The sequence below is a fragment of the Metarhizium acridum genome (assembly GCF_019434415.1).
Source record: "Metarhizium acridum strain ARSEF 324 chromosome Unknown scaffold_272, whole genome shotgun sequence".
In the NCBI taxonomy this organism is placed as follows: Eukaryota; Fungi; Ascomycota; class Sordariomycetes; order Hypocreales; family Clavicipitaceae; genus Metarhizium; species Metarhizium acridum.
This window is the reverse complement of record NW_027094024.1, coordinates 666218-678463: the sequence shown is the minus strand read 5'-3', so window position 1 is coordinate 678463 and position 12246 is coordinate 666218. Positions and strand designations below refer to the sequence as shown.

The 12246-nt window shown below is 56.7% G+C and overlaps 5 protein-coding genes across 5 annotated transcripts; 4 read left to right on the top strand and 1 right to left on the bottom strand.

Annotated features, from left to right (window-relative positions):
• Positions 1 to 115: 115 nt before the first annotated feature.
• J3458_012951 (uncharacterized protein) lies at positions 116 to 907 on the top strand (the record flags this gene model as incomplete). Its single annotated transcript, XM_007810327.2, has 1 exon — positions 116 to 907. The coding sequence occupies one exon, from the start codon at positions 116 to 118 to the stop codon at positions 638 to 640; it is 525 nt and encodes a 174-aa protein (XP_007808518.2). The 3' UTR covers positions 641 to 907.
• Positions 908 to 2777: 1870 nt separating this feature from the next.
• Positions 2778 to 4412, top strand: J3458_012950 (uncharacterized protein). Its single transcript, XM_066120213.1, has one exon. It carries the CDS (start codon positions 2878 to 2880, stop codon positions 4219 to 4221), a length of 1344 nt encoding a protein of 447 aa, XP_065974850.1. The 5' UTR covers positions 2778 to 2877; the 3' UTR covers positions 4222 to 4412.
• Positions 4413 to 5292: 880 nt separating this feature from the next.
• On the top strand, positions 5293 to 8135 carry J3458_012949 (uncharacterized protein). Its single transcript, XM_066120212.1, has one exon. It carries the CDS (start codon positions 5588 to 5590, stop codon positions 7055 to 7057), a length of 1470 nt encoding a protein of 489 aa, XP_065974849.1. The 5' UTR covers positions 5293 to 5587; the 3' UTR covers positions 7058 to 8135.
• On the bottom strand, positions 7374 to 8128 carry J3458_012948 (uncharacterized protein; the record flags this gene model as incomplete). Its single annotated transcript, XM_007810331.2, has 3 exons — positions 7374 to 7529; positions 7586 to 7921; positions 8030 to 8128. 3 exons carry the CDS (start codon positions 8126 to 8128, stop codon positions 7374 to 7376), a joined length of 591 nt encoding a protein of 196 aa, XP_007808522.2.
• Positions 8136 to 11493: 3358 nt separating the features above from the next.
• On the top strand, positions 11494 to 12207 carry J3458_012947 (uncharacterized protein; the record flags this gene model as incomplete). The annotated part of the gene is made up of 1 exon (XM_007810332.2): positions 11494 to 12207. One exon carries the CDS (start codon positions 11494 to 11496, stop codon positions 12205 to 12207), a length of 714 nt encoding a protein of 237 aa, XP_007808523.2.
• Between the last annotated feature and the right edge of the window lie 39 nt (positions 12208 to 12246).

Genomic DNA, 12246 nt, shown 5'->3' with positions numbered 1-12246 from the left:
ATTGCTCTTATAGTGGGCCTATGCTTTCAGGCCTATGCCAAGCCTACTGCGGCCTTGCCGGCAGATGTCATTGGAGAACTTCGAGGCCCAATTCATCTGCTAGGTGACACGAACGATGATGAATTCGGACGGCCAGCAAAGCGTGAGCCGTCGTGGAAGCGACATCACCCTGGAGGACTACACGGCATCATTTCCTGACAAGCAATGGGTTGTCAATAAAGACTACGACCCGAATTTTGAACGGTTCAAGGCAAGCCTAGGCCAGCCGCAGCTTGCTGGGTGGTTCGACATACACCGCCTGAAATACAAGAGTCAATGCCCCTGGAATCTCACCCAGTCGCAGACTGTCAAGGAGTACTACATGGATTTCATGAATCAGGTTGGAGGGCCGGTGGGCTGGACAGGCACTTATCCGTTGGTCTTCACCAAGGGTAAAACGGCGGTCGAGAATGATCCCCAAGCCAGGGAAGACGAGGTCTGTTCTACGGCGGGGGGCAAGCCTAACAAGTATGGTGTTGACGAACAATATTGCCGGGCAGTGGTCAAGGACTGCGCTTTGAAGGAAACAAGGAAGAACCCGAACGCCAGCGCGGACGATTTCATCAAGTGCGCGGACACTAAGCTCATGCGAAATCATTGAGCTATTAGAGAGTCTCTTTGATCTAGAAGCCTGTTGTGCGCCTGGCCGCCGGGTCGAATCTATACTGGCCGAGAGGAAGATTCATGAAGCCTAGAGTAACGGGCTGAGCCCGGTGTGCCTTTGGCCCACTGACAAGCGAGATTGACGAAGCATTAAACTAGTCTAGCCTCCGGAGACGTGTCTCGTTTTGCCTTCTTTCTTTTCTGTATTAAGGAACCTGTATTTATTGCCTAGCTAGTTTTCAATATACTTGGCTTGGACCATGACACCCAGGTACCATCGCCGGGAGATGCATCTTGTATACCTCCTGCTTTTGTGTGGAAGCGGGGGTAGGGGGACACCTGGAGCATGATATATCACTTTGTATATTTCAGCTTCTCAGCATAAAAAGACGACGGCGTCCTGTGCAAGCACACCAGTTTCCGGACGCAGAATGCCGTCGTCACCGTCACCAACTCCGAGTACATCTTTGCCTTTCACTTCGCCCAGGACGCATCGGCGCACTACGAGGTCTGCGCGACGGGCATCTTGCTCACGGCGCCCATCGGCCTGGGCGGTTCGACTCCGTAGGGCATCGTCGTCACGCCCGGCGTACTTGAGCCGAATCACCACCCGCACCTGTTTTGCCTGCACATCGACTCCGGCCACCGACGGGCACAACAACTCCCTGCAAGTAGGTGGACGAGTTGGCGGCCATGCCGGTCGACGATCCCCTCGACATAACCTCTCTGGTGTCGGATACACACCTCGTCCACAAGGCCTCGACCGGACTTTGCCAAGAACCGCGTCTTTGGGATGGTAAACGAGGGCAAGGTCAACGGCGTTACCCAGACGCCGGTTGGGTTCAAGCTGGTCCCCTGCTGTCAGCTGCTTCTTGCTCATCCGGACTCCTACAAGGCCAAGAGGTCCGAGTTTGGGCAGCACGCGGTGTGTGGATGACGGAATACCACGACGGCGAGGTGTTTCCCGCAGGGCGTTATACGATGCAGTCATTGGGGGAAAGGGGCCTGGCGTCGATGATTGCGGAGCGAAAGGCCGAGGGAGATGGCGCTTCGTTGGTGAGAAACCAGGACATTGTGGCGTGGCACACGTTTGGGTCGACGGACAACCCGAGGACTGAGGACTGGCCCGTGACGCCGTCGAACAAGATGGTGGTTGGCGCGAAGCCCGTCAACCTGACATTGCCGTGTCCACGCGGGAACAAAACCAGAGTGTCTTGGTAGACGGAGCGCACGCTGCGTCATGACATTTCGGCCTATAATCGTCGCCCACTTTCTTTAGTGACAGGTCTAGCCTGCCACTTGACAGCTTGTTTAGGTCAGTGATACAAGTCAGTTGCGTAGCGATGCTACCAAAGACCGACATCGCCACAAGCTACATGCAGTTACATTGTGCGATTCAGGCTCCCCGGGCCGTCGGGCGCGGGCGGTCCGTCTGTGCGGGATAACATCATCATTTAATGTTATCAGCATATTAGTTAAGCCTGGGAAAAGAAAACATCATTGATAATTTCCCACTAACCCTGTGCGGGCAAGGGTACCGCCATTGCCGACAATATGTGTGCGTAACCGGCATAGTCGTACCTGTAGACACTGATGATTCCTGATGCTCCTTGTCAACAGGCTCCAAAGTGGCTTCCTTTGGCCTTATCAGCGAGTGGACAGGAGAATTTCGGAAAGTTTAGTTGTCGGGCTATGCCACAACTGCTTGGCTCCATGGACCCAAAGCTACGTGGAGTTGCATCGGGACGGGGCGGACCTTGGGGTCTCCTGCATGTCGTCTTAGAAGCCCCTTGCGTGTTCTGCCGTGTCGGCGATGTCGCTTAATTACTGCTTTGGGGAGTGTAAGTGGTTTGGCCAACCGTCGAGATAACGCCGTGTCGTTTCTGCAGAAACTATCATGGCTGAGAGCTGTCTGTACGAGACGTGAGAAGAATGAAGGCCTATCATATACGAGATTACGGTCGCCTGGTAGCCGGCTGAGGAACAATAGCGTCGTTGGGCTTTGACGTTGCAAGCGTCCTTACGAGGGGGCTCGCCGGACGGCCGACATGCTCGGGTGAATCAGTGAGATGGCGAGATGGTAGAACAAACAGCGGCCATTGCAGGTATAAACTTGACCAACAAACTGGTATATAAAGGGGTGGTGCTGCTCTCGTCGGCAAGTCATGTCCTGCTGTATCTGGAGAGGTACAGGATAAGCCTCTACGCCGATGCCAGCCACTTGCTATTGCGAACATGACTTCTACAATGGTCTGGCAACTCGTCTTGTGGTTGACCTTCTTTAGCTGGACCATCTCTGGCGACGCCGGTCTTGGTGGCGTCCTCGACCCCAGAGCAACTCCGCCGCTGCCCAGCGTAGATGCCTTCTATCGGGTCCCCGATGACGTCGACTCGTACGCCCCAGGCGCCATTATCCGGCATCGCCCGCCTCCAAACCCCATTGCGGTGGTTGATGCGAGCTACCAGCTCCTCTACCGGACCACAGACAGTCTCAACAACGCCACGGCCACGGTGCTCACCGTCCTCGTCCCTCGCAACGCAAACTTCAACAAGGTCCTCTCATACCAAGTGATAGATGATGCGGCAAGCATCAACTGCGCCCCGTCGTACGCATTCCAGCTGGGCGCCGACGGCGGGACGTCCACCACTGAGGCAGAGCTGCTGCTCGTCGAAGCAGCTCTCGAGCAGGGCTGGGTCGTCATCGTCCCCGACTACCTGGGGCCGAGGGGGGCCTTCCTCGCCAACGCGCTCTCGGGCCAGGCGGTGCTGGACGGCATCCGCGCGGCCAGGAACTCGGGCTCCATGACGGGCATCGGCGGGAGCCCGACGGTCACGCTATGGGGGTACTCGGGCGGCAGCCTCGCCACCATGTTCGCGGCGGAGCTGCAGCCGTCGTACGCACCGGAGCTGGCCATTGCCGGCGCGGCGGGCGGCGGCCCCGTGCCCAACATCACCACCGTGCTGGCCCAGGTCGACGGCACCGGCTTCGCCGGCCTCATCCCCGCCGGCATCCTCGGCCTCGCCCACCAGTACCCCGAGCTCGAGGCCCTTTTGCAAAAGCACATCCTGCCCCAGTACAAGGACGACTTCTACAAGGCCGCCAGCCTGTGCCTGGCCGGGGACATCAAGGAGTACAGCGGCAAGAACCTGACGCAGTGGGTGGACGACCCTACGCTGCTCCACGCGGATCCCACCGTGCTCGGGATCTCGAGGGAAAACGACCTGGGGCAGCGCGCCCCCAAGGCGCCGCTGCTCGTGTACAAGGCCACCCACGACGAGATTAGCCCCGTGGCCGAAACGGACGCCCTCGTGGAATGGTACTGCGAGAGCGGCACGGCCGTCGAGTACCTGCGGGACGAGAGCACCAACCACGAGACCTTGGCGATTGCAGGCGTGCCAAAGGCGCTTGCCTGGCTGCGGGCGAGGATGGATGGCCAGGGCCACCAGACGGCCTGCTCGACGAGGACGGTCTACTCTGTCTTGCTGGATCGCGATTCCCTGGCCATTTTGCCGAGGGCCACTCTTGATGCGTTCCTGGACCTGCTGGGGAAGCGCCCAGGGCCGTTGATTAAATGGTGATGAGCCCATCGGGGGAGTATGACGTGTAAAATTGTATATTGCAGGGCTGGCCAGTCATCTTACATGGTTGGACGGGTGGTGTTTAGCTACCAATGGTATTCATTCCGTAAATTGCACCAGTTGACATGTATGAGCACAGGCCTCGGAACCCCGGCATGTGCAGAACGACGGTAGCTTGTCGTGGCATTGCGCGATAAACGTGCCTTCATGTTTCCCAACTCTCCGTCGCACGATGGGGATGGCTATAAGCGGAGAAGTCAACTGGTCTATTCCCGGATTAGTCCTGGCGGCATGTACGCAACCCGCAGCGGAGATTTGCCAGGGACCAAAGCGAGTAAGCAATGACGTTGACGCTCTCATGTGATGTCGCTGCGACAGTTCTAGGTTGAAAGACGTCGGCCCTTGCGAGGACGCCAGACCACAGCTCGGCTCAACGCGTCCAACTGCCCTGTGTTGGTTGCATCATGGTCTCTTGACTGAACGCGTGTCACGCCCGACCAAGTTGTTGAATTTGCCAAAAGGCCTCGAGAATTCGTCATGCCACGCTCAGATCCCCGTGGCCCAGGCAGAAACATCGACGGCCAACGCAGGCTGCAACAGCCCTCCAGCATCAGACCACCCCGCGAAGCACATGCGCAGCCCCGACGCCGTCTCGTCGGCACATGTCAACAAACTGGCAGCGACGTCTGGTACGGAGCAACCCAGGGCAACCCGGACGCTCCGTTTGGAACGGATCCAAGGAACCACTTCAAGCTCCGGCGGACGGGGGTCTCTGGTCACTGGCCCCAGGCAGGTTCGCGAACCTGGCCATTTGCGTCGCAGCGATTCCCAGGGTGGGCCAGCGATCGGGCCCTTTTTTCCCACATTCAATGTTCTCCCCAGCTTTCGTGGAGAGGCGAGCTTTGTGGCGAACCAGGCACAGCTGGAGCCGGACCCGCGGGGCGACGGCCAAACAAGGAGTCGACAAATCGCATTCGCAGGATAGACGGCCACTGCGAGGACCGTCGTCTTTTGTCTCAGGCGAATACTACATGCCGAGGCTTGCGGCGACGGAGGGCATTCTGTCCCGCGCCGGGATTGAAATAGAGTCGCAGCCCGCCCTGTTGTCTCTGGATAATTGTTGCGTCTTGGTATAAAAATCCGGGGAAGCCCTGCGCGTTGTCTTGGGATACAACCATCCGCCGTGTTGTTGCTGCTTGCTCCTCTAGGCGAAACCGCGTGCCGTACACCACCGTCGCAGGGTTAGGGTTAGGGTTTTGATTTCGAGACTTCCTTTTTTTCCCCCTCACTTTTACATTTCTTGTCACCAGTAGCAACGAGACGCCGCCGAAATCACAAACGAACAAGAAGAAATAAGCCAGCCGCCATGGAACACGAGAAACAAGACGTCGACTACGACGTCGTCATCATCGGCGCCGGCATCTCGGGCATCAACATGGCTTACAGGCTGCAGGAGCGCAACCCAGAGCTGAGCTACTGCATCGTCGACGGGCGCCACGAGATTGGCGGCACCTGGAGCCTCTTCCAATACCCGGGCATCCGGTCCGACTCGGACCTGTACACGTTTGGGTTCCCGTGGAGGATATGGGAGGACAAGCAGCCCATTGCGCACGGCAGCCTCATCCTCAAGTACCTCAAGGAGTCGGCGGCCGAGGCCGGCATCGACCGGCACATCAAGTTCAACCACCGGGTCCGCAAGATGGACTGGTCGTCGGCCTCGTCCTCGTGGACCCTGGACATTGCGGCCGGCGGCTCCGACGAGGTCAGGCTGCGGTCGCGCTTCGTCTTCCTGGGCACGGGCTACTACAACTACGACGAGCCGCTGCAGGCGGACATCCCGGGCCTCCAGGACTTTGCCGGCACCGTCGTGCACCCGCAGTTCTGGCCGGCCGACCTCGACTACGCGGGCAAGAGGGTCGTCATCATCGGGTCGGGCGCCACGGCCGTGACGCTGCTGCCGTCCATGTGCGGCGAGGCGGCGCACACGACGATGCTCCAGCGATCGCCGACCTACATCCTCTCCCTGCCGCAGACGGACCCCGTCGACCGCTCGCTGCGCCTCCTGCTGCCCGGCGCGCTGGCCCGGCGCGTCATCCGCTTCAAATGGATCCTGTCGGCCTTTGTGCTCACCACCTTTTGCGCCTGGTTCCCGCGGCTGGCGCGCGCCCTCATCCTGAGGCGGACGTCGCGCGAGCTGCCCGGCGGCGTCGGCATGGACCCCCATTTCACGCCGCGCTACAACCCGTGGGAGCAGCGCATGTGCCTCTGCCCCGGCGGCGACTTCTTCCGGTGCCTCAGGACGGGCAGGGCGAGCGTCGAGACGGGCGTCATCGAGAGGGTCACGGCCGACGCCATCAAGCTCGCCTCGGGCCGGGAGCTGCACCCGGACATCATCGTCACGGCCACGGGGCTCAGGCTGCACCTCGCCGGCGGCATCGAGACGTCGGTCGACGGCGCGCCCGTCCGCCTCGCCGACTGCTACGCCTGGAAGGGCTGCATGCTGGAAAACGTGCCCAACCTCGCCCTGTCCTTTGGCTACGTCGACGCCAGCTGGACCCTGGGCGCCGACGCCACCGCCCAGCTCGTCTGCCGCATGCTCGCCAAGGCCGCCCGGGAGGGCTACCGCGTCATCGTGCCCCGGCTGACCGACGCCGAAAAGGCCGCCATGGAGCCGCTGCCCTTTATGCGCCTCAGCTCGACCTACGTCGAGAAGGCGAGGAGCCTGCTCCCCAAGGTCGGCTCCAGCCCGCAGTGGAAGCCGCGCTCCCATTACTGGCGGGACATGACGAACGCGTGGTGGGGGGACATTGACGGCGGTATTCAGTGGCTGAAGTAGTGAATGCATGTTGGGAGGGAAGAAAGAAACGACGGATGTATTTTAGTTGTGTGTGTGCCGTAGAAGCGTACGGGGGGATATCCCTGCTATATAAAAGACTCAAACGCATCGCGAACCTCACACGGTGTCATGCCAACGCCGGGCCGCAGGCCACAGCTCGCCGCAGGCGGCCCCCGGCAGGGCCCCCGGAGGGGACTTGATAAACGACGGGCCAATGTTACTATGTACATGTAGCTCTCTCCGCTTAGCCTACGGAGTACGCAGGTCGACAATCCGCCGGCACCACGGCCTTGCGCACCTCGACTCGGCTCCAAATTCACACCCGAGCCGCCACGAGACTCATGTACACCCCCCACAGGAAGCCGACGAAGCTGAGAAACACGATCCTCTTGGAGACGGGAATCACGCTGAAGCTCACAATCGACGCCAGCGGCCAGATCCTGTACCCGGCGACAATAATGGGGATCGTGTCCTTGGAGGCGTCAGCCGCGCGTTCAACAGAGGGTTTCAACTTTCAACCGTCCTTACGTCCACGACGCTCCGCCATATACTACCTGGCGAGCGGGCCTTTAAAACGCCCATGATGACGAGGAAGGCGACCGTGTTGAGGACGGCGCCCACCGTCATGCAGTCAATGAACCACTTTGCCAGCGTGTTGCGGTAGCTGAATGTTTCCGGCGCCCGCCGCGCGTCGCCGCCTTCTTCGACAATCTGCAGCTCGACCGCCTCGTAGGGCTGCCGGGTCGGCGTGTACCCTGGGAATCGCCTCTCGAGGAACTGCTGCCAGTGGTAGTTTGGCGGCGTGGTCAGCAGCGTCAGCAGGATGAACCGCAGCAGCTGCAGGGGGTCCAGGGAGAAGGGGCGCTGTTTTTTTTATTTTTTATTTTTATTTTTAATATTGACGAGCAATGAGTCGGTCATTCACGAATCACGACTACATCGGTCATGTCGCGCTCTGTTGGTGGCACATACCTGCTCCTGGTACCCGTCGATGAATTGGGCGCATATGTTGGACGCTGTCGACAGGCCAGTCGCCTGGAGCGTCGCCGCTGCAATCGGAGACAGGGTCATGTCCGACGTTTCCCAGTTGCTTTGCGAGTTCTCGAGTTGGAAAACGTGGCCGTCTGCTGGTTGTGCATGCCATGCTGGCCGGTCGGCTCCATCACGTGACCTCGTCCACTGGTCCCCCGTTGCAGTTTCGAAAATAAATTAGGGATCGGCAGGGATTCGGGGCCGAGATTTCGCAAAGCATCATGGGCGTCGCAACTGTGGTTGTGGTGGTAGTTTCGAGTTGCATTGCGGGTTGGCCGTCGGGTTGAAGAATATAGAGAGCTGCCGGTACCATAGCGAGGGCTGCTAGTGTCCCCAAGAACTTTATATACGTGCCTGGTTCCGAGTTCCGACGGGATGAATCCGCCAAAGGGCTGTTGAGCATCTAGCTGTGCAGCGTACTGTTGGTGAGCTGAACCTGCCGAATTGCCAGCGAGTACCAAGGCCGGCGCTTGACTCGTTTCAAACCAAGACTAGAGCTATATTCAGCCATCATAGATCCGGGCAAAGTATTGGCATCGCGCACAGCCAGCCGAGTCCTTGCCAGGTAGCATCAGAAAGGTGCCAGCATAGGCATCAACATTCACAGACGGAGAAACACGACGGGTCCCTCGATACTCCAAGCTTATGGGCTTGGTCCACATGCCACTGCAATCACATGCGCTCCCACCTTGTGTCTATTTGTACGAACTCGGACAAACAAGAAAGAAAGAAAGAGGGCAGTCCCCTGGCGATACACTCTAGCCATCGGTACGCACGTGCGCCGAGGGCAAAGACGTTGAACAAAAGGCTGCTTCCAACGGAAACATAAGCCGACTTTCAACACAGAATTGTCTCATACAAGTCTTTGCGAGGCACGGGCACCTCGTTCCCGCGGATATCCAATCGGGTCTCCCCAATAGAACAAGGCCCGTTAGTCTCGGGCGTGGCCGGCCGATTCTTGCATTATGTTTTGTTTCCATGTGCTAGCTGATGTATTTGAATTGTCGATTGAATAATATGACACTAGCACTACTAGCGCAATAGTGAATATAGAAAAGAACTATTATAAGAGCAGAGTTAGTTGAAGGAGTCCATCTCATTCCATCGCATGGCCGGCGTAAAATCGAACCATGTGGAGGGAACTACTGTCCAGTGCCGTTATAGGACACTTGGTACTTTGACTCTTAAAAAGAACTTGATATTCTAGTACGTTTAGCATCATCTTTGCCATATCCGCAACTACCTGTTGCGCAAGACAAGTCTGAAAACCACATCTTACCCCAACCCAGTTCTTGGTTAAACCACAGGATCTCGAAGTCATCTCGTGGCACGTTGCTCAACATGCCGCAATATACTCGGCGCCAAGAACACGCCCGCTTCTAGCCGACTGTCATATGAAGGGGTCTTTGATCAACTACATATTCGCGCAAAGCTGTTGCACCCGACGCGCCACGACGCTGTCAACCATACACTCGGATGCGACGTGGGCATGCAATGACAGGTTCCAGAACGAGTGCATGTTGAATGCCCCTGTTGCAAAGCGCATGGCCCGACACAACGCTAGGAACTTCGGGACTTGGTGCTTGACGCGGCATAGGATACATCTCGTACCAATAGTATATGTCTGTTGGAACCCTGGGGCTATTTACAGTAGTGGATATTGTGCGTTGTTTTGCTTCCTAGATAGTTGTAGCTCTTTATTGCGCCCTTTTTTCGATTTTCACATGATCCCACAATCAAGCTGTCCCAATACTCAGTGCCCAGCTCCAAAGTGTCATTCAACATGAAATTAGCTCTCAAAAGCTCACAGGCCATCGCCACTTTCTCCACCTGCCGATTGTCTTCCTTTTGTTGGCTACGTCGTCCGTGCAACATCTCGAGAAGGAGCCCAGCAAGCCCATCCATGGCTATGCTTGAAACAATAACGGACTGTGGTTTTTCCCCGGGTCGGAATTTCTTGGGAAAGCCAACAGGCATTCATGTTTGAAACGACAGGTGTAATCCTCTGCGGAGAAATCTGCAACTCGGGCAATATACCGACATATTTTGTTCCATCCAAAAGGGCTGAAATTCGATATTTCATGTGAATATGGGGCGTTTAAAATGCCTTTATTCTTTCCAAAATAGGAAGCTAGGGTACGGTATGGTCACGCCGCCAAGCCTGGTGGCTGCGGGTTAGAAATTATCCCGCTGACTTGGACACATTACGGATTGAGAACATGAGGCTGAAACGGGCCAGGAAAGGCGCACGGTACTGAACAGTGATGGTATCCTTTGGCGTCAACGAATATAACAGCATAAAGGCCCGAGGCAAACCTTCCAAGACTAACGCCATCTATGGAACATTTCCCGGGTCACATTATATTGATGCAGTGCGAAGCCTATGCTTTTGATCCCAACTCCAAACTATTTGTGGCGTGGATTATAGGCAGTCTCAGGTACCATGGAGAAAGTCACTTGCGCCGTTCCATTTCAAGTACGAAATGCCTCATTCGGTCGGTGACTTTACCGAGCTCGCAGATAGTCAAGCCTAAGGCGCATGCTTCCCACAGATGGTCCAGCCAATAAAGATTGCCGTGATTTTAAATTTGCGGACAAGATGTCGTAGAAGATCAACTTGGTCTAAGTTCTTGACGCCTATTTGCCTAGTAAAAAGAAAGGGAAAAAAAGTCATGTGCAGCTGTGTGATCCCTGTTTGCATGCCGAGGTCTTGTAACCTTACCCTGGCTCTGAATGGTACGTGATGGATGGGTTATGGTCAGCAGGGCCAAGTCCCAACCTTGAGTTGTGGAATCGGACGTGGTGCCTGTTACGGCTTGATCCGCGCCGAATGAAGATTAGCAGGATCTGTCATCTGGGGTAGTGCAAGGGTCAACTGGTTGTAAATGCGGGTGTCTGGTTCTTTGCTGCTGATCTTCCAGCATGCTTGCCGCCCAGGACTGACACAACAGTCACGTAAGCATTTGAGCTGCGGCAGTCTGGTGGATTGAGCTCGGGAAGCTCAATATCTGAGTGTCGTATGGACCAAAGACCTGGCCCTGATGTATCTCTATATCTTGCGCTGGGTTCAGCCTCCAGCCGACTCTGAAGAGGCGTCACGTCTGGGTAAGGACTCACAGCCCAGCCCACACCAGCTGAACAACCGGCAGTTCCAATTCAAGCTTTAAACGGGGGAAAAAAGACCCCTTGCACCGCATGGTTAGCTCCCACGATGTGTTTAGAGGGCCCATCTGACGGTCTGAGCTAGCCGTGGATAACGTCCGAGAGAATTGACCGCTGCTTGGCAGATGCTAGGGCGCATCGTGTGGCACACCGAGCTGTGGAAGTGAGACACACAGGTGCAGGACGCGAGAAAAAGCGCCGGGAGATGCTCCAATCATGGCAGGCTATTTCGCCCATCGAGAATGCTTCCGACTCTGTTCTACATTCCAATCCGGGATACTCAAGCCCGACTTTCTCCTGGGAGCAAACGAGTTATATGCTGCATGGCACTGGGAACATGTAATGAAGAAAAGTATAAGAGGGCGATGACATCCTCAGCTTCATGGTGCGTATCTTTGGATATCAGACAGGTTGCCCCCCTTCAAGTGACACTACATCCGAGTTTGCTTTCTGAGGCCTTCTCCTTTTCTCTCTTCATCCCCCGTGTTCTTACATACTTGATTGATACCGGCAATATGCACTTCTCAAAGGCACTTCTTGCCAGCCTGGCTTGTAGTTTCGCCGCGGGTGCTCCGGTGTCGGATGTGGGATATACGGCCATTGAAAAACGGGACTTTAACCTGAATGCGTTTCTAGCCGCGATTGTGGAGATATTTCCCGTAAATGTTCCCGTCAATGGCATTTGCACAGCTTTGGGCATTGGTGAAACTGCGTTGGCAGCGGCATTTGGCCTCAAAGTGAATGCCAACCGTAGGGGATGTGCCGACGTCACGGTCGTCTTCGCGCGAGGCACTTGTGATCCCGGTAATGTTGGTACTCTAGTTGGGCCACCCTTTTTTGGGGCTCTCGAGGCGGCCATCGGGTCCTCCAAGTCGGTCGCAATTCAGGGCGTTGAGTATCCAGCAACGGTTGACGGATACCTTAGGGCAGACCCAGCTGCCGGAGTGACCATGTAAGTTAACCCTAACCAATTCAAGCATGTGCTCGCTGTGCTG

Excerpts from the sequence above, each read along its gene's own strand:
- J3458_012949 (XM_066120212.1), top strand. The coding sequence starts at position 5,588 with ATGGAACACGAGAAACAAGACGTCGACTACGACGTCGTCATCATCGGC.
- J3458_012950 (XM_066120213.1), top strand. The coding sequence starts at position 2,878 with ATGACTTCTACAATGGTCTGGCAACTCGTCTTGTGGTTGACCTTCTTT.